Here is a 21,815-nt window from a genome sequence, read left to right as displayed (position 1 = left end):
TGAATAACTTTTGTAATTATGTAATTATATTACTTCCAAATATCAAGTTCTTCACCGAAATTTTGCAATCTGCTTGATGTAATTGACCGTGGCTTTATAATAATTTTAAAAGAAAAGCCCATAATGCTCGATCAATAAATCCAAACATAGAAACGACAAGCACTAAAAGACCATTCGCTTTCATCAAAAAGCGAATCCTAGCAATTCTTTAATATACCTAACTTCATTTAATTTGGATTAATCAGACGAAACAGTATTAAAAATTAAAATAATTTAAAAACAACGCTGATCATAATCCATACTTAAAACATAAAAAGAATTAGCATAAACAATTACAACGATCGAAATATTCAATAACAGAAATAATAAAGCAGCTACCAGAAAAGACTTTTCATAGAAAATGTTTCCGCTGCGAAAGTATAACCAAGAACAAATTAAAACGTAGACATGCGAAACATGTTCTACTACTAATTACAGAATCTTAGGACCAGAAAGTTTAAAAGAAGCATTCCCAGAAAAACAAGAAAATTACACATCAAGACCGTAGAATTAACAAACCAGATCAAGAACTGGTGAACTTGGTAACAGCCTTGGTGCCCTCAGAAACCGCGTGCTTAGCGAGCTCACCGGGTAGAACGAGGCGAACCGAAGTCTGGATCTCCCGAGATGTGATAGTCGGCTTCTTATTGTATCGGGCGAGTCGCGAAGACTCCTGAGCAAGTTTCTCGAAGATGTCGTTAATGAAGGAGTTCATGATGCTCATCGCCTTGCTAGAGATCCCGATGTCTGGGTGAACCTGCTTCAAAACCTTAAAGATATAAATCTTGTAAGTCTCGGAGGACTTCTTGGCCTTCTTCTTCTTCTTCTTATCGCCAGGAGCGACGCCTTCTTTTGTTGCAGGAAGGCTCTTTCCCGCCCTCGGTTTCTTTCCCGCCGGCGTTTTCTCGGCCTTCTCGGACACCTCTACCTTCTTCTCCTTCTCCTCCACCGACTTCTCGGCGACGGGCTTCTTCTCAGCGAGCTTCTTCTCCGCCTTTGGAGCCATTGGAATCGCTAATCGAAAACAAATCCGAGACGAATAGAGCGGCGAATGACGAACGGTGGGTAGCGAAAGGTTATAAATAGGCGAGACGAGGTGAGCGCTAATTGGCTGGCTTTGTTTATGTCCGGATTAATTGCTGTAATTATTTCTGACCGTTGATCATAATGCCTTTCTATGATTTTGTACGGCAATGATATGAGGAGGATTGTTTTGTTGCGGATCGGATTAGTTCCCGTATTTTTCCCAAAAAAATAGGCTTAGTTCGCGTATTTAGCTTTGGGAATGTCCAAAATCACTAGGGTTAACAAATTGACATTTGATAGCAAGGCTTTTAAAATCGGACCGGTCGATGAACCGGAAGAAGGAGGGGTTAGAGGTTTGATGGTTCGATCGGGGTCAAACCGGGGTCGAACCGGATGACGTAATAAATATATATTATAGAAAACTATAAAGTAAAATAAAATAATAAAGTTGAAAACTATGCAAGGTAGAAAACAATGAATACCTCAATTCGTCGTAGTTGCAAATTCAAACAACCTAAAACATATAAAGCTCATATATTATAAACTAAAAAACATCAAACTTATAAACTAAAAAATATGCAAATGAAGCAGCAAACTTAGCAAAACTTATAAACAAAATTCCTAGATAGAAATAGAACCTTCAGTTAAACACATAATTAAAACATGCTAACAATACCTTAGCTGATAAAGGCATAAAGCTAGAAGTTCTTGATCACGAGCTGCCAATAGATGAGCAAGATCAACCTGCATATAATGGAATAGAAACATATTAATATTCAGCCTTCTAAATAAATCAAAATGTAATTCTACAAATAATAGCATTACAAAATATTAGCATAAATCGTTTACTAGATATATATAAGATATCAAACAAATGTTTACACGGTTCTTGTTAAATCTCACCATCAATCAGAAGCAATCCAAAAGGCAGCTACCTGCTTTAGGAAAACCATCATCTTTCCCAAAAACCTCCCGGTAAGAAGAATCTATAATGTGCCCGACGTGATACTAGCCCTAATCCCCAAATTCACACATCAACAAACCATTAGATCGGTATCAAACAGCAAAAGTCAAATTTTTCTATTAAAAAATATCACAAAGCTAAAACACAAAACATCCTAAAAGCTTAAAACAAAGGCGAATGAGCAAATCTGTTTTGATTCATGAATACCGAAGCAGAGGAGTATTAAGACTTAACAAGAGAGGATATGCAATTTTAAAACTCAAACTAACATAAACGCAAAGTGACCCTATGAACAGCCGAACAAATTTATGAGGAAGGCAGTCGAGCGTGCTGGCTGGATCAAAAGCAGAACTGTTCATGAAACGGAAAAAGGAAGACGAATGAGATTACCTTTGTGCCGAACAAATCTATCTCTGTAAGCGAAATGGAAGGAAGAGTTGAAGACAAGAAGCTTGCGCCAGAGCCGCGACTTGCGAGCGAGAGCGAGAGCGAGAGGCGAGAGCGAAGCGGAAGAGTTTTAGGGCACGCGAGATCGATCCGCCTGTATTTTTATTTTTCGCCCGCGGGAACCCGCTTAAATCCGCCTTTGCTCATATTAACCGTAGGATGAGATCCAACAGCTCAGATCAAAATTTGCCCGAACCGTCTGGTTATTCGAAACCGGAGCCGGTTTTCCGGTTCGACGGTCGGACCGGCGGTTCGAACGGTTTAACGCCTGTTTGACGCGAAAAGGGTTTTCAAGAGAACCGTAACCGGCCGGTCCGGTCCGGTTTTAAAAGCCTTGTTTGATAGTATAAAAATTACATCACACGGCCTGTTATGTAAGAAGAAAATTATAGTTTCTCTTTTAATTATTGTTCTCTAAGGACAACTTTTTTTGTTCAAAAAAAGGAAATTCAAATTATTCCAAGGCGGGGAGCTAAGTCTAGAAAAATTGTTCTATGCAAGTCTCAACATAGCTCTACCTCCAACTTCAATGAAATGATGATATAGATTTCTTATCTTTTTTTTCTTAAGACTCGAAGATCCGATCCAACACACCGTGAAAATTTTAAAATTACGGCAACTCACTCTTTTTTATGTTTTTGAAAAAGAAACCCGCAAATCTCCCAATTCTCAAATATTTAAGATTTTTTGCAAAATAAAACTTTCGGTACCTGTTAAGAAAGTAAAAAGAGAAACATGCGATGAAGATGAAAATTAGTTTCAATGATGTCATATTCTCTGAAGAGCCATTGAAAAATAATAAAAAACTTGAAGAATAAGATGAAACTTACTTTGCTATTATAGAGAAATTATGTTGGAAAATATAAATTTTTTGGCTAAAATGTACGATGTATTGCTAGGTATTGATGTATATTGCTGTGTATTCAAGTTTGTTTGAATTCACAAATATTTTATTTATTCATTTAAAAGTTTTTTTAGCTTATAAACAGCTGTTATTAGAAAAATTATATTAAAAAATATATATTTTTTTACTAATTTGCACTATGTATTTCTAAGTATTGTTGTGTATTCAAGCTTATATGAATCCAAAAATATTGTATTTATTCATTTGAAAGCTTTTTGAGCTTTTTCACAGATATGTTTTATAGAAATTATGTTGAAAATATATATATATTTGCACTCTATATATTAGAGAAATTATATTGAAATATATGATTTACAAGTTGAAACATACTATGTATTACTAGGTATTGATAAATCTAAGTTCAAATTAATATTCTAATTTAAATTTATCTATTAATTAAAGTTAATTTTAAAAGACATAATATATGACTACTCAAATTTAATCTCAAAAAATAACAATGTGTGTATTCCTAAAGTAATAAGCATACACAACTGCCCAATCTTATTGTTTTTTAAATTAACTTATTAAAAATTCAATCTTATATCAAGAAAAAAATTAATTTTTTCTATTTTTTTAATATTTAATGTTATTATGATAACTGATTAGCACTTGTCAATGCAAGAATGAATACTAGTGATGCTCTGAAGAGCTAAAATATGGCCCAAAAGCTTCAAATATCTCTTAAAACAGTTATTAAGATTGCAATTATGAGGCAAGAAATTTCAACAGACCAGTAAATCCTTGAAAATGTTATAATAGATTGTCTTCATCATAGTGATTTGAGTACTCACATTAAGAGAGAAAGCATGTAACAATGAATATTTTGTTGCCACACCATAAAACAAGAAAAAAATTTTGTTTGGTACCTTTAGAAGCAATCTAACTTTTGAAGCTTGTTTGCATTTTGCTTTTTAGGTAGCTGATGGAATAAAGTTACATGCCTTAATGCCTTATAATAATTCAGTAAATGAAATTTTAAATGGCATTCAATAAAGTAAAGAGTGAAGAAATTTTTTCAAACTATTTAAAGTACCAATCATTTAGGAAATTATGAAATATTTTTTAGGAAAAAATCAAAGCAAATTTTAAGGTCAACTAAACTTTTAGAAAATTAATTTAAAAAGTGGTAAGATTTGGCAAATATAGATCTAAGAATTTTTTGAGTGAGAGTACTAGAATAAAATTATTTTTTTTATTGTTAATGGTTAATATACAATTATTATCAAATTTAATACAATAAAATTCAATTTATTCTCAATAAAATATTTTTTTTTTCAAACTCACTTATGAATAATTGGACACAAGAATATTGAATCAATATACAACAATATACAAAGCAATACACAATAAAATATACAATAATACACAATAAAATACACAGCAATACACACCAATACATATTAATATATAGTAATACACACCAATATACACTAATTCACATCAATACACATCAATACATATCAATGCACATTAATGCGCAAATACATATCAATATATACGAATACACATAAATATACATCAGTGCATAGTAATACACACTAATGCATACTAATACACACCAATGCATAATATTACATATCAATACACAATAATTCACATCAATATATAACAATACGCAGTAATACAAAACATTATACACAAATACACATTAATACATATCAATACACGGTATTACATAATAATACATACCAATATACAACAATGCATATCAATACACATCAATATACAACAAAACACAGTAGTACACAACAATTAATACACATAAATATACATGAATACATATTAATACACATAAATGCACACAAATACACAACAACACACACCAATATATAATAATATATAATAATACACATCAATACACATCAATACATATTAATGCATAGTAATATACAATAATACACATCAAATACACAATTATACAGACCTGCACAACAATACACACTAATACATAAAAAAAATTACCCATAAAAAAAATTAGAAAAAAATAAAATTATATACTTTATTTCGATCAATTTAATATGTAGGAGCTAAGGAACATATAATGTTATGCATACAATTAATTTTTCTAAGATTTATATTTTAATATTATTGTGATTACTATTAATGTGTTGTAGGCTTGTAGCTGAAGTTTTATCTTAAGAATTCCAAGTAGTTCTCGATTTTTCAGGCAACGAAATTGAGGTGGCTTGGCAATCAAAACAAATATATAACTAAATATTTATATACTTAAACATAACACCAGCTCACTGGAAACAGGCCGTGAGAAATAACAAGAGAAGGGCTCGGCTTGGGTATCGTAACAAAACTTAGGGTTTATGTAGCAGCTGGGTTGTAAAAGAAGAACACAAGCTCAAGAATGCAAAGCAATACACATTAATACATAATTACGAACGAGCTCAAAAGAATAGAAAAAATATAGCATTAAAAAAAAATTCTTATACACAACTCTGTACAAGCTCAAAAAAGATTCAAAATGAACAAAAAAAACATATAAACTATTCAAAATCATTATATATTTATCATCTGTTTCTCATTTTTCTCTCTCTCATTGATAACCCATCTTCATCGCACAGCGTAGACTTTCGATATTTTCCAGACATGCATTTTCTCGCACCAAACTGCTCCCCCTTTCGATATCTGCTATTAAAGTTGTTGCTCGCCTTTTCTCGTGAAAAAATCCTTTGCCGATGAACTAGAAAAAAAAACCTCACCAATGAGCATTGCCGGTAATCATAAATAGGGGTGTCAATATTTGACACGACACGAAAATCTGACCCGGACCAACCCGGAAAATCTGGGTTGGACCCGACCCGTTTGAAAAACGGGTCGGGTTCAGGTTCGCAGATTCGACCCGTTTGAAAAAATGGGTCTAATTCGGGTTGACCTGGTGGGTTGCCGGGTCAACCCGAAAATCCGTTTATTTTAAAAAAAATTTGAATTTCCTGCTGCCCCGCTCGCTGCCCCCGCCCGCTGCCCTCGCCCGCGCTGCCCACTGCCCCGCGCCAACCTCCCATGGGTGCTGATGGTGATTCCGGCGACTCGTTTGTCACTGACAGATCGAAGTTCTCCATCCAGATGGCCATTGACGTCATCCAAAAACCTTTACAAAATTTAAATTGTTGCTAAAAATAGGTTTTTTGAGAAAAATCTGTGTCCATGCCTTACCGGTTGTTATTTAATTTAGATTTGGACTTCATATTGTATCAACTTAATTAGGGAACATCTATTCCATTTGAATTTCATCTTGTAGTAACTTCCTAGAGAACTTATATTCTACAATTTTGGTTTATCGAATTACTTAATGAATTTCTTAGATCTCACTGTTTATGGAGTGCAGGGAAATGACTCATCATGCCTACGAGTATTCCTTTTGCCAATTTTATGTCAAGTCTCTCCATCTGGATATGCTGGTTTGCAAGAATAAGGTATTTTGACCAGCATGCTATCATATTCATTTATAACCTCTTTTATATCATTTCTATATTAAAATTTTTTGATATCATATTCATTTATTACTCTTTAACTCCTAGTCTTTATTCTCCATATTAAGTAGGACTAAATTTTAATGGTTTGCATCTTATTGCAGTTGTTAGGATGCATCAATCGGGCATAGACTCATCTATGGATTTAATTAGGTTGGATTTGGATCAACTACATAGCATATTCATCTGAAGCGCGTCTAGGCTTGCTTATCAAATTCTGTTCACGAAGTATGTCCCCTTGCTGCTCAACTAGCAGGTTGCACTATGGATTTAATCATTCTTCTATATGACTTTTGTAAATGTATATTAATAATGGATGTGGTTGTTATTCCTACTTATGTTGTTGTGGTTGTTATCAAATATCTATGTTAAGTGCTTAGGTATATATTCAAGCACATTCTTCTTTTTTCATGTTATATTTCTATTGATAATTCAAAATGAAAATTTTGAAACTGGCAGTAACAAGTCTCTTAAGTTTTGCTATTAAGTTCTAAGAATAGATTGCTTTGACCAATCAATTCTCTCATTTACTTCACAAAACAATACTTTTCGATGTTTATTGAAGTGCTTGCATGTTTCAACTAAAGGTTTTAATTCAAAATTACTTAAGAGCAAATGCAGCCACCATTTAAATTTTGTATCACAAGTAGCAGATCATAAACTACTTCCACTTCCAAGATTTTAAATGGTTTTCACTAAAACAATACTCGTCTGTTTTGATATTTTAAAATCTTATAGCTTAGTCATAATAGAAGTTTTTGACAACCAAAATATGGCTGATCCAGTATATGCACTAATATTTTGAAAATCCGATTTATTTGCATGATGTTTGATGCATGGTCTTCTTTGAAAATGTAAATTTCTGACATTTAGAAGTTTAAATAATTTGATCATAAATTTGATTTTTTGGTATTATATATTTTTTTAATTTATTTTACCCTTTAGCAGCGGTTTTAACACCTGCTAAAAAAGTGCTGCTAAAGCCTTCCTACAGCAGCACTCAAAAAATCGCTGCTAAAGCCTTTGCAGCGAACGCAAATACAATGGTTTCTAAACCGCTGCAAATAAATTAGTAGGTGTTTAAACCGCTGCAGTAGGTCTTAAAAAGTGTCGCGAAAGCCTTATTTATTAGTAGTGAAAATATGATAGTGCATTGTCAATAAAAATTTATATTACTTTTGATATTTAAAACTTATAAAATATTTTCTACAAATATTCAATTTGAATTTAAAATTGTTAGTTTGTTATCATATTTATTTTAAGAATTTTTTTGAAATATTATTAAAATAATTTGTTCTCATACAGATGCAATAAGAGGTGTTAAAATTGGGTTTCGGGTTGGGTTTGGGCTGAACGGGTTCAAACGTGTTGACCCGAATCAAACTCGATTTTGCAAATGGGTCGAAAACACGAACTCGGACCCGACCTGGCGGGTTACTGGGTTGACCCAACCCGACATTGTTTTGTTAACCCGGGCTCACGTCGACGTCAACTGGCGGGCTCACATCGACTCCTGCAGGTGGAACAACGGGACGACATGCTCGCATTGAAGGCAATAAGCGGGCTCATGTCGACGGTAGCAGGCAGAATGGTGGGACGGTGGGCTCGCGTCGACGGTAAGAAGTGGAACGACAGGATGACGAGCTTGCGTCGACGGCAGCAAGCAGCACGGCGGGGCTCACAATCGAAGGCAGCTGTTGAGGCCAACACGGGATGGCACTCTCGGCGTCACGGCTCATCGGACGGCAGGCACATCGAGCTGACGAATGACGACACGTGAACAGAATGACAACCTGACGAGTGATGAACAGACACAACTTGAGTGCTAGCTGACATCCTCACAAAGCCGTTATCCACTCCTCGCTTCAAGTTGCTGCGATCCAAACTGAACATTTTCTCTAATTCTCAGTTTGAGGGGGGATGTTAGTGTATTTAAATAAGATCTACAGTCAGCAATTCCCTTTATCTCTCTATTTCTTGTAAACCAATAACGTGGTCACACGTGTAAAGTTCCTCTTAGATGTCTATTTAGGGATCTACTCTGTAACCAGTAAAGACAAGAACATATACATCATTACTTTGCTTTTACTGTTCATCTTCTTCCTCAAATGAATTCTTGCTGTTCAAGGCTAGAATAAGAATTTCTACAGAAACCCGGTGGATTTTTTATTTCTGGTTCAGCCCAAACCCAAATCATTTTTCAAACGAGTCGAATTAATTTGACCCGTTTTAAAATCAGGTCGAGTCTAACCCAAATTTTTTTTGTCAAATTCGAGTTGGGTTTTAGTGTTGTGTCAAATATTGACACCCATAGCTACAGCATAGTAGCTCCACATTTATACTTCCTAAATAAAATACATTGATTTTTGTAAAACAACTTTAGAAAGAAAATTTTTGTACAATTTTACCAACAAATACGGTCATCCCAAATGAATCCTAAGTCAGAGGAAGTTGCACACAACTTTCTAGTATAATTTTGATGCACTCCAATATCAGAAAGAATGTTTTTTTTTTTAATTTTGACTAAATAACTATCCATTGTTTCTTATGTTTATTTTTTATCAGACAACATTACAAAGAAATAAAATTGGAAAATATGAAAGACAAAACATTTTTTTTCCTAAAAAATTTATTATTGTTTTGTAATATAAAATAATTATCATGCTATTATTGTATAAATATTTAGTATTTTAATCAAATAAATTTTTATTTTGGATAATTCATTATATTATAATTAAATATGAAAAAGAAAAATAAAAATTAGAAGTTTCGAAGTCAAAGTCATCTTCCAATCATTCCGGCACAGCGTAAACTTGCATTCCAAGGTTGATTAGAGGAAATTACACGGAACTAATCGGCAATTACATCCTTCTATAATGACATTTTACCACCAATTACAGAGCACCCCTCGCTAGCTCTCTACTAAGAACAAAATTAGAAAAATAAAATGTGAATAAATGGTCAAATTACCTACAAAAGTTTTTATTGTATATTTAAGTAAAAAAAAATCACTACTTTATTGATGGTTATAATTGTTACGAATTAAAAAATTATTACAATAAAAATTAAAATGTACGGTTTAATTTAAATGAAGAATCGTAAATAACAGTTAAAGCATAAGTTATCTCAACGGAGCATTAAAGTTTTTACATAAATGTCAAAAAAAAAAAAGGCACAGCCTTATAAATGTCAAAAACTCTGAACTGACATGACATAAGTTGATCCGACTTGAATCCGATATGTTTTTGCTAACGGGTCACTTTTTCGGATCCGAATCTGATCCGTTTCGGACCCAGGTCAACTCGACACGACCTACCAACCTTGGTAAGCAACAGCAACGGTGACGACGCTTGGTCTCGATGGTGGCGGCGACGACGATGTTTGGCCGGCAAAGGCTATGGTGGCGAATTAAGTCGTTTTGCCTCAAGGTTGACAATATTTGGGCGGAGCCATGGAAGCTCCCACATTTGAACACAGTGCCACGAAAGCTCTGAGATGATGTGAACACAGCGCCACAACAATGTGAACCCGCTATGGGATGGAGAGCCCAGCACCAAGGTGTTGTGGGTCCATCGCCGCAATGCTATATCCCAGCTGAGTCAGTTTCTTTCCTGCAATTTTTATATGATAATTGTAATCTCAAAAGGTGTTTGTGTGCATGAAATGGTGCGGAAATTGAGAGTAAGATTTGTTCAATTTCTCTCATTTTTCAGCGTAAATTTCTAGGCTTGGTGCAACTCTATGATTTTTTCAGTTTTCTAGAGTTTTTCATGTTAAATTATGATGTTCTTTCTCAGTTAGCATATCGCGTGATGCTTTCTAGAATTTAATAAATCTCTCTCTTATCTCAACTAATTTTTCATTATTAATTTATCTATTAAATTCTTTGTTTAATCATTTTAGCATAATAGCTACTCAAGCTAAAATTATCATTTTAATTATAATAAAAATTTAAATTTAAACTTATAGAATTCAGCTTGATCAATCTTAATTAATTAATCTGGCTAAGTGTCAAAACGGTCAAAGATAATCACAAGCAAGCGACCTCTGTTTCCATGTACTTTGCCTCTAGGTCTCCGCAGTCCGCCTTACTCAATAAACAAGTAAAAACAAAAGCTTTTAGGTTATCCGAACCAAACAGAAAAATATATTATAATTGAACTTAACTTGTCTGCGAGTCATGTTCTCTGACCGACTTAAAAGACATCTATCTATCCATGGACGCTTAGTTTGATTGGTGGAGAGTTCCCTTCGGACGGAAGCACCTCTTAAGTGAGACTCAATGAGAAACAGGTCAGAAAGTTTTTGAGGTGGGTGCCTCTTCTAGATCATCCAAAAATTAGTCACGCCGCCAAACTATCTTTCAAGGGTTGCGGCGGATGGATACCCGTTAAAAAAAAAACATTTATCTACCTTACAAAAGCATTAAAAATAACATTTTAAAAAATACAAATATTATCTTGAAGTATATAAATAATTGATTTATAATAATTATATTTGTCTGAATCTTTCATTGACCACCCATTCAAAATGGATAGGCATTATACAGAAAACTAAAACGGCAGGAACACTCAGACGCGTTCAAGGAATTTACTACCTTGGCAATCTACTTATCTCTCCGCGGTTCCCTCACAGCTTATAAGAAAGGGAGTGCGAGAGAAGGAGAGATCGTTAGTGAACTACTGTAAACCACACAACCAATTACAAGCTACATGAAAGTACCCTCAATGGAGAAGAGAAGAGATCATGAGTTCAAGTGCAAAACCTGCGGCCGTTCCTTTGCCACATATCAGGCCCTTGGAGGCCACAGGACTGGGCACACAAGGCCGAAGGAGAGAGAGGAGAAGACAACAAAGATTAAGGAGAGAGTCCACCAGTGCTCGGTTTGCGGGTTGAATTTTTCCATGGGTCAGGCTCTCGGTGGCCATATGCGACGACATAAACTTCTTGATCTTTTAGCGGCACCGATGTTCGTTCCTGTGCTGAATTTTGACTTGAATGTGATTCCAATGGACGGTGATGATGATGGTGATCATTATGATGAAGTTGACTTACCCGAGCTCACCTTAAAATTAGGATTATGATTATAAATATATCAAATTATATACAATACAAAGATGGTTCAGTGCTGGAAGAGGAGAGAGATAGAGAGAGAAAGACTTTCATAGCAAGGAGTTCTTGAAATGTAAAGATATTTTAATTTGCAATATGTCTAGCAGCACATTTTTTTCTTAAGAAGCTTAAATATTTAGTGCTTGTTTTTTTATTTAACAGATGATATAATCTTCGTTTGAGACCTTTTTTTTTAGTGCTTCTTAAAGAAATTTTATTGTATAAAAATTAAAATTTTTATAATAAAAAGTTGCTTTAAGAACCAGTAAAAAAAGTCATCACAAACAAAATCATAATTTGCATCAATAAAATCACACTACTTCTAAAATACCATTGGTTAAATTATTGCGAGAGATCATCATTTTTGTGGTTAAAACATCACGCAACTCATGTTGCTCTGTTGGTTGGGGGCTTTGGTTACCAACCAAGAGGTATAAGTTCGAGTCTAGCGTATATGATGAGTGTGTGAGTTGAAAAAAAAAGTTTGATATCCTAATACAAATTGATCCTTGAATTTTGTTTAAAGATATTGTTATGTGTGAGGAAATTTATTTTGATCAATTTATATTAATATGTGAGGAATTTTCCCTTATTAATCATCAAAATTACTCCATTGATTCTAAATTTAATTAATAAAAATCTTTATTCAGTGGAAGACAAAAGAATAAGGCTGAACTTATTACGCTTCACTAAATTCTGCAACCATCAAAAGAGATAAAGACACCGTCGGCAACTGAAACAGAAATGTTTCTTTCACTGTTTAATTCGGTTGTCTTTCCTACCTATGCAATATCGAGTCATTTAACAGACATGAATGGATTGAACCAGTCGGCAACACGTGAACCAAATCATTGAAACCCTTTTTTTCTCACCTCTAAGCCGCTACAAGAAAAGATACACGTGCATATAGTATTGGGAAATATAAAATTTCATGTTTTCATGTTGCCTAAAGCCTAAAGCTACTTGGCAACTCATAAGGAAGCTGCCAATGGAACTCTACGGATATTCTTGCCATGAAGATTCATCATATAACTCTCTAGAGAACACGTCAAAAAGAATTATTTCTCAAATATCTTATTTTGGGAAAATTTTATATATGGGCCTAAATTTTTATACTTATTAATCTATTTAAGAATTAAATTATTATTTGACTTATCTGATATCTCAATTAAATTTGTATAGAATTAATTATTGTATAGAGACCGAGTATTTATTTTTATTTTAATGACGAGCTGAAATAAAATAGATACAATTAAAGTATAAAAGGTCGTGATCCCCAATTTAAGCGGCTAAATTCTCATTTCTCTTACAACGGACGAGTAAATTTTCTAACTGGCCCGACTGACGAAAAACGTTCCATAGCCTCCAAATTTAGGATTATAATTTCTCTCTCCTCACATTCTCTCTCAAATTCGCCTAAACTGATCTCTGTTAGCAAATCTTAAGAAGGAAGGCTTTTAAAAACTTTTTAAGACCTTTTGATATTTTTGAATAAAATATACTATACTTATTTAATATAATAATATAATTTAATCAATTTATTTAATATAAAATTCTAATAAATCATTTTAAGACTTTAAAAATTACACCAAAATATTCAGAAGATAAAACATGTTATTTAAAAAATATCGGAGAAACCAGTTTATAAAACGGACACCTGACAATCTCGAAATCCTAACTTGTACCGATAGGTACTAATTTCTTAAGAATTTTAGACAGTGCCAAAAATTTACGAAAAAATTCATATAAGTAAAATAGTACAATAAAAATACTATGGCAAAGACGAATTAAAATTTGGGGTTATAATGACTCCAGAAAAAAATTTGGTAAAGTCAAAATACAGGTTATTACACTAAAGTCGGAAAAACCATTATCAAGTGATGGAGGTTAAAAGGATCACAGTTGGTAGGCGACAATGGTTAGAAATACTATTATCTAGAGACAGAGGTCGGAATGATCGTAGTCGATGGACGACATATGTTAGAAAAATTGTAGTCGATGGGTCATAGTGGTAAAAAAGATTGTTGTCTGGTGATGGATGTCGGAAGGATTGTTATCGACAGGCGACGATGGTCAAAAAGATAGTTTCAGGGGTCAAAAGTTAAAAGAGCCGTAGTATAGCAATAGAGGTCAAAAAGATCGTAGTCTAGTGATGGAGGTCAGAGTAGTCGTCAGGAAACAAATGTTAGAAGGACCATAGTCATTGGGTGACAGAGGTCAAAAAAATCATTGTTTGAAGACATAGGTCAAAAGGTTTGTAGTCGGTAGACGACGGTGGTTAGAAAAATTGTTATATGGCGAATAATTGGTGGTCGGACAGAAGCCGGGTGATGGTTGGTGTTAGACATAAATCCGATAATAGTTGGTGACCGGGTGGATGTCCAACAAAAGTACTACAATGGTTTGTCTTCAAGCGTAAATCCGATAATAGTTGGTGGTCAGGTGATGATCGAAGAGGAGCTTGGTAGCAAAAGAGATCAGATTTCTCTTCCTCTCCTCTCTTATTTATCTTCCTTTCTCTGCTCCTTTTCCCCTCTCAATAAAAAAATGATGGGTAGATTTATAATTTTTTTGGAGTGACATGATCAGTAAATAGGGAGAGGATCAAGTGCACGTTAGGAGTGGTTCGAATGGACCACCGATATTGATTCCCTTGATCATACACAATTTATTGAGCATTTGTGTGCCTTAATAATATAAAATTTTGACGATCTTGGGCTTGTTGGATTCGTCTCGTCGAGTTGCCCGATTCGACTACAAGTATGTCACGCTTGGAAATCGTTTGTTTCCAATTTATAATTCGAACCTTCCTAAAGAACTTGATGAACAGGCCGGAACTGAAGCAGAACTCAAGAACTCAGGCAAACAGAACACAGGGAATAGAGAAAGGTAAATTCTATCTAATTCAAGTACAGGATATATAGTATATATAGATAGATGATGACAATGAAGAGCCGCAGGATTATAATAGGCTACAGAGTTACATGGTTTTATTATCTTGAGCATTTGTACTTTGAGTATACTCTAATACTTCCAAATGTAATTTGGGTATTCGATTTGGACACATTTGGGCTCGAATTGGGTTGACTTTTGTGTCGTTGGATTTGTCTTTTTAAAATGTTCAGTTTGACTATAAGTTTGCATAAATCAGAGTTCAGATGATCCTAAATTTAATTTTAGAAAATTTTAACTTAAATATTACCTCGAGATTCATGTTATATCACTTCAAAACCAGGCTAGTATGTTTGGCTGAACCTAGGACCAAATATACTCTATGGCCAGCTCGTGCTAGGGCCTGGCGAGTTTAATGAAAAATAATAAATTTAATTTTTCTATAAATAATTGACCTCAAAACTGTCGATCATCACGCGCCAATGCCATGGCGGTTAATCCGACGGTTCACACGTTTGGCTCAATCAAAACTAACATTATATGTACCAACTGACAATGAAGAAACATCTAAACTTCAGTGAGCGGCGAAGTACAGCAGTCTACAGTCTACAGTCAAAGCCTAAGGAAGCCTCACAGAACTTTTCGTAGAATGTCATTGTCTACTTTCAGAAACTTGCCCTCGAAGATCTGCTGAATTGCATAAGTAGTCGAACTACGTCATCACTGGAGAATTGCACGTGGCATGTGATCCATATGGCACGTCAGGGTTGGCTGTAAACAAATAGGACATCACTATTTATGAATATAACAAATATTTTAATTTTACCATATTTGCACACGCATATATATCAGTGTCAAAAAGCTATTAAATCTTAATTTTTAATTTAATTATAATCAAAATAAATTGTATATGTAATTGAGTGTTATATATATGCAATTTAATATGGGTTTAAAGTTCAACAACTAGCAACCTACAATAAGCTAGCAGCTCCACACACAAAGTTTTAGATTATTCAAAATCTCGCATTAAAAAAAAAAATAAAACAATTTTTAAATACATAACAATTAAAACTATTCAAAATATATATTAAACACCCAAACTAGCTAAAGCCCTCATTTTCATCTATTCTAACATTCCGTTTAAGTCCCGTTAGAAATTTCTATCCGCCTCGCATCTCGCGATCATTTGCACGAAGGGTCGTCTTCCCCGTCTAAACCTGTCTTCTTCTCCATTGCTTTCATCCCGTTCGAGCGTTTCGTACGCATGACATCTTCTAAGAACGACAATATATGCAACTTAGTGCACAATTTCATCAACTACGGGATTTTTTTTTCCACAAGTTGACCTTGTCTTACTTTTCATAAATTGGGTTCCAATAATACCCTATTAAAATTAATTCTTATTATATTGATGATCATCAGGGGTGGAACTAGTCATAATTTTTAGGGCGAGCAAACTTATAAGTAACTGTTCGCATATATGTCAGGGGTCGACATTCCCTAACAATAACACATCTACACAATGTATTTAATTATATTGGGGGCAATTGCCAATATAATTTTTTTTCTTTCTTCAGCTCGCCGTTCTCTTTTGGTGTACCCTTTTTGGATTATTAATATAAGTATTTTGTTATAAAAAAAAAATTATATTGGGAGCAATTGCCTAAAAATCATAGTATTTTAATATTTTTAGGGGGGGGGAGCAATTGCCTAAAAATCCTTGTAATAAAGACTAAAAATTACCTAAATAAGAGTATAATAATAATAATAAAAATTTTTAGGAGGGGCAATTGCCCCCTAGCCCCAAAGGGGTTCCGCCCTTGATGATCATGCACTTCTTTTCACTGTAACAAAATCTATCTCCATGCAAAAATGATCCAAATAAAATATCACACAAATCATAATAAAAGCCAACCATTAATATTGACTTGTGTGCTTCAATATGATCATTTTGTATTCGTAATATTCCAATATGTATCACCTTTAGAAATAAAAATTTTCATTCAACTTTAACGAAATATATAAACAACTTTCAAAGTACAAATATTAATGTTGACTTGCAGAGTAATGAATGGGAAATTCATATACAATATTGCTTCATTTCACTTTCAAGAAAGATCCATATGGATGCAAAAAGACGATAGATGTGAATCCATTGAATTCAAAACTATGATAACTTTATGAGAGTATTAGATCATAAAAAGAATAACACATATTTGATGATATTTACTTGAAATTAAAATTGAAATAACAAAAGTGTAAAATGTTAATATCCTCAAAATATTTTGAAGCATCAATCGTTTGGTGCTACCAACCTATTTTATAAAAAGTTAATAAATCAATTATGTTCAATGTATAGGAACAAAGCAATACGATTCACAAGTTGATCTAGCGTTGGGTGTTCACATAATTAATATTTTACATAATAATGGTTGGAAGTCGGGCAGAATTTCGGCGGTGGTCGAGGAGAAGCTTCTTCCCTCAATCTATTCTTCTCTTCTCCTCTCTTCTTGCTTGGTCCCCTCTTAAGAGAAATGATGGGCTATTTATAGTTTTCTGAGAGTGACATAACCCGTAAATAGAATGAGGATCAATGGCAAATGTGGAGTGGTTTGGATGGATGATCGATATTGAATCCCTTAATCGGGGACCGTTCGTCAGACATTTGAAGATCTTAATGATATCTGAATTCAGCGATCTTGGGCTTGTGGGATTTGTCTCGTCAAGCCCCTCAATTCAATTATAAGCATGTCATGTTTGAAAACTATTTGGTAATCCAAATTGTGGTTTGAACCTTCCGAATGTGCTTCGGGTCTTTGATTTGGACCCATTTGGCCTCGGATCAAGTTGAATTTGGTGTCGTTGGATTCATATTCCCGAGACGCTCAATTCGACTATAAGTTTGCTGAAATCGGAGTTCAGAAGGTCCCATATTTAATTTTTGAAGTTTCCAACTTGATTTTTGCTTCGAGATTCGTGTCCGATCAATATAATTTGTTGATGATATATCAAAAATAAATTAAAAATATCATTATATTAATTTTAATACATAATTTTAAGTCTATGAGTGGAAATAAATCATAACAACAAAAATGGCGGTTACACTTTCCTTGAACAGGAAGCCAAAAAATGTTGAGCACCGCCTTTGATGTGAACGCAAATCAACTTTCAACTCAAACCGCGAATAAATAATAACAAATTCAGTCGACGTCAGCTCCATACGCTTCCCTCACTGCCAAGCAATCCAGGCTTATAAATAAAGCTATTTATCTCTACTTACTCTTCCTCATTAGAAAGTTAACGTAGCACTCATATGCTGTGACAATGAATAAGAGAATCGGTGGGTTCAACTGCAAAACCTGTGGCCGGTCCTTCGCAACATACCAGGCCCTCGGAGGCCACCGGACCGCCCACACCAGGCTAACGAAGCTGGTGGAGACAAAAAAGATTAAGAAGGAATTTCATAGATGTTCTATTTGTGGGATATATTTTTCGATGGGTCAAGCTCTTGGAGGTCATATGAGACGGCATAAAGATAGGGCGAAAGAGCTCTTTCTTTCTTCGTGTTGGGCGGAGGAGAGAGTCACGAGAAAGAGTACAATAGGATTGAATTTGGACTTGAACTCTATTCCGATGGAAGAAGATGAAGATTAAGTTAAGATGTTTATGTGCATGTTAAATTTAGGGTTAGGCCCAACAATATTTTTCTTTGACATGTTTATAACATATAGTAAAAAGCATTATTAGAATATCATGATGATAGTCTTCATTGAGATTATAAATGTATTAATATGTGGACATAATTTGTTATGCCCAATAATATGTAACTATATATATCAAATTATTATTATTTTTTAAATGATGTTTGTTAAATTCTCATAGTGGCTTGGTTGGTTGCTTTGAAGCGATTTTATATGAAGTTTTATAGCTTACGCTATTTGAAAATTATCTATTACTGGCAAATTTTTCTGGTGGATTTGGAATTTATCGGCGGAAAATTTTCCTCTGGTAAAACCTGCATAAGGAAAAATTTAGCTGCTGGAGTTTTTTTTTTTTGGCACAAAAAGTCATTGGAAAACTTTTCCAGCGGCCATACAACGGAATAAGCCAGCCGGAAATAAAAATAAATTTAATTAAAAAAAGAAGCTGCTTGCTCGTCTACCCTCCCACACTGCCTGCCTGGTTGCCATCTTGTAGTCGTTACCCACCCGTTTGCCCTCCTGCGCTGCCCGCAGTCTCTACTAGCCAGCCCGGCTGCTCACTGCCCTGCCCATCGCGTGACACCCGTGGGATTCAAATTGGGTCTGAAAACTATTCCAAAGACGCAACGAGTTTACTGGAAAAGGCATGCGCAAATGTGTTAAAACAATTACTTTTTTGTTTAAACTATAATAATAAAAAAATTAGGATTAAAAATTATTTAAAATAAAATATTAAAGTTAATAATTAATTAAATATTTTATTAAACTAAGTTATTAAATTAATAATTAATTAAAACAAGTTTTAAATTATTAACTGATTAATTTATGAAAATATGATTTTTCAGAATTTATTAAAATCTACTAGAAAGCCGTCATAAAATCTGCTTGAAAATTAATCGGAAATATTTTAGTGTAATTTGCCGGAAAAAGTCACTGATAATGCACGATTTTCCGACAGTGTTAGATGTTTAGAGTACTTCTTACGGGTAAATATTTTAGTGTAATCCGTCGGAAAAATCCACTGATAATGTACGATTTTCATACAGTATTAGATGTTTAGAGTACTTCTTACTGGTGCGTGCAACTTCTTTTGGCTACGGTCTTGTTGGCTGTTGGTTTTTTGGACAAGTTATAACAGATTTATAGGTGAGTTTTTAGTAGACTGTTCTTGACTTCATGCATATATGGGACACCGCTAAGTCAAAAAGGCCAAAAAAAAGAAAAAAAAAAAAAAGAAAAGGTTTTTGATGACAAAAAAGTTAGAATTTTCTTTAAAGGTATTTTAATTTATAGTTGTTTTAATCATCATAAAATTGAAATAATTTTTTCAATAAATTTAAGGATTTTGACAATTGAATATTTTTAATGAGAGATTTGATTTTGCATGTCTAATAGTATGCATAGTTTACCAAATATTCATGTTATATTTACATGGAAAAAATATGACTGAAAGTTTATTTTAAATTAAGAAATCAATAGATGCAAATAAATTAAAGTATAAGCGTGCATCAAAAACTTAGTAGGATACATAAAACCTATAATAATATATAATGCATAAAAGAGAAATTAATATATATGATAATCCATCATCACATTTAATCATAAAAATATTATATTTAAATAAAATTTTACTATATTAAATTTAAAACAAGTGATGCTAAATATAGTGTGTGATCAATATGTTAGCATAAAATAAATATTAAAAAAATATTATATACATCATAATACAAACATTTCATTATTATATAATTATTATACCATAAAAAATAATAAAAATAAACAATATTTCTAAAAATCTTAGTCCAAAAAAAAAAAAAAAAGACTAAATGCAATATTAAGATCAAGAGCCTCTGCCACTTGAGACTACCATCACAAATTTCGTTGCAAAATGGGTTTATTGTGAGGGTTGAAACTACTTACACCGTAAGTTATTGTGTCCATTGATCAATAAAAATGATTTATGTGATCTTGAAATCATAATCATATGATATATTTGATAAAATATTTTGCGTTGAGAAAAAATATGTAAGTATGTCTTGATATATTTTGTATAAGAAATTGATTAATTTTATTATTTTATAACATATTTTCTTAAATTCACCAATAACATATATATTATCTCTCAATAAAATCAATTAGATAAATATACATATTAAAATTATTAGACAATATTGGTAACTTACTAAACATTCACGTATGATTGATATATCATCAAAAAATTATGTTGATCGGGCACAAATCACGAGGGAAAATTAAGTTGGAAATTTCAAAAATTAAGATAAGTAGCATACAACGGTCCTTCTGACCTCCGTCACCAGACAACGGTCCTTCCAACCGCCATCGTCATACAACGGTCTTTCTGACCACAGTTGTCCGCTGACTACGATCCTTTCGACCACTGTCACCCTACTACGATCTTTCTGATCTCCATCACACTATTATAATATAAACATGAGTAAAATTACAATGAATACCGTCAGGTAATCTGGCTAAAAATCCAATCGGTGGTTTTAGCGGCATCCATAGAATAGTCAATGAACATGAATATTGATATGTCATAAGAAAATTATCTTGATCGGGCACCAATCTGAAGGCAAAAATCAAGTTGGAAACTTCAAAAATTATATTCGTGATCATCTGAACTCCGATTTCAATAAAATTATAGTCGAACTGAGCGTCTCGAAAATACAAACCCATCAACACCAAATCCAACTCAATCCGAGCCAAAATGGCTTCAAATCAATGACCCGAAGCACATTCGGAAGGTTCAATCCATAATTTGGATTACCAAACAGTTTTCAAATATGACATGCTTATAGTCAAATTGAGCGGCTCGACGAGACGAAACCAACGAGCCCAAGATCGCTAAATGCCAATATCATTAAGACCTTCAAATGTCTGACAAACGGTACACAATCAAAGGATTCAATATCGGCCGTCCATCCAACCGCTTCTCATTTACCCTTGATCTTTCATCTATTTACCGGCCATGCCACTCCAAAAATCTATAAATAGTCCCCTCATTTCTCTTGAGAGGGGACCCAAGCAAGCAAGAAGAAGAAGAAGAAGAGAAGAAGAAGTGAATGATATGAGGGAAGAAACTCCTCCTCGAGCACTGCGGGAATTTTGCCCGACGCCCAAGTGACGTTAGAATTCTGCCCAAGTGATGCCGAAATTTTGCCCGACATTTGAGTAACGCCGGAATTCCGCTCGACTTTCCAAGTGACGCCGGAATTCCACCCGACTTC

The 21,815-nt window shown here is 33.8% G+C and overlaps 2 protein-coding genes and 1 long non-coding RNA gene across 3 annotated transcripts; 2 read left to right on the top strand and 1 right to left on the bottom strand.

The window, feature by feature from the left end:
* Positions 1-319: 319 nt before the first annotated feature.
* On the bottom strand, positions 320-1,108 carry LOC110104433 (histone H2B.7). Its single transcript, XM_020833538.2, has one exon. It carries the CDS (start codon positions 1,043-1,045, stop codon positions 563-565), a length of 483 nt encoding a protein of 160 aa, XP_020689197.1. The 5' UTR covers positions 1,046-1,108; the 3' UTR covers positions 320-562.
* Positions 1,109-6,556: 5,448 nt separating this feature from the next.
* On the top strand, positions 6,557-7,260 carry LOC110104435. The gene is made up of 2 exons (XR_002304047.2): positions 6,557-6,805; positions 6,967-7,260. It is a non-coding gene; the product is annotated as an uncharacterized LOC110104435 (long non-coding RNA).
* Positions 7,261-11,589: 4,329 nt separating this feature from the next.
* Positions 11,590-11,946, top strand: LOC110104451 (zinc finger protein ZAT11-like). The gene has a single exon (XM_020833562.1). It carries the CDS (start codon positions 11,590-11,592, stop codon positions 11,944-11,946), a length of 357 nt encoding a protein of 118 aa, XP_020689221.1.
* The last annotated feature ends 9,869 nt before the right edge of the window (positions 11,947-21,815 follow it).

Source organism: Dendrobium catenatum, unplaced genomic scaffold (genome assembly GCF_001605985.2).
Source record: "Dendrobium catenatum unplaced genomic scaffold, ASM160598v2 fragScaff_scaffold_80, whole genome shotgun sequence".
Lineage (NCBI taxonomy): Eukaryota > Viridiplantae > Streptophyta > Magnoliopsida > Asparagales > Orchidaceae > Dendrobium > Dendrobium catenatum.
This window is presented reverse-complemented; position numbering and strand designations above follow the sequence as displayed.

Excerpts from the sequence above, each read along its gene's own strand:
- LOC110104433 (XM_020833538.2), bottom strand. The coding sequence starts at position 1,045 with ATGGCTCCAAAGGCGGAGAAGAAGCTCGCTGAGAAGAAGCCCGTCGCC.
- LOC110104451 (XM_020833562.1), top strand. The coding sequence starts at position 11,590 with ATGGAGAAGAGAAGAGATCATGAGTTCAAGTGCAAAACCTGCGGCCGT.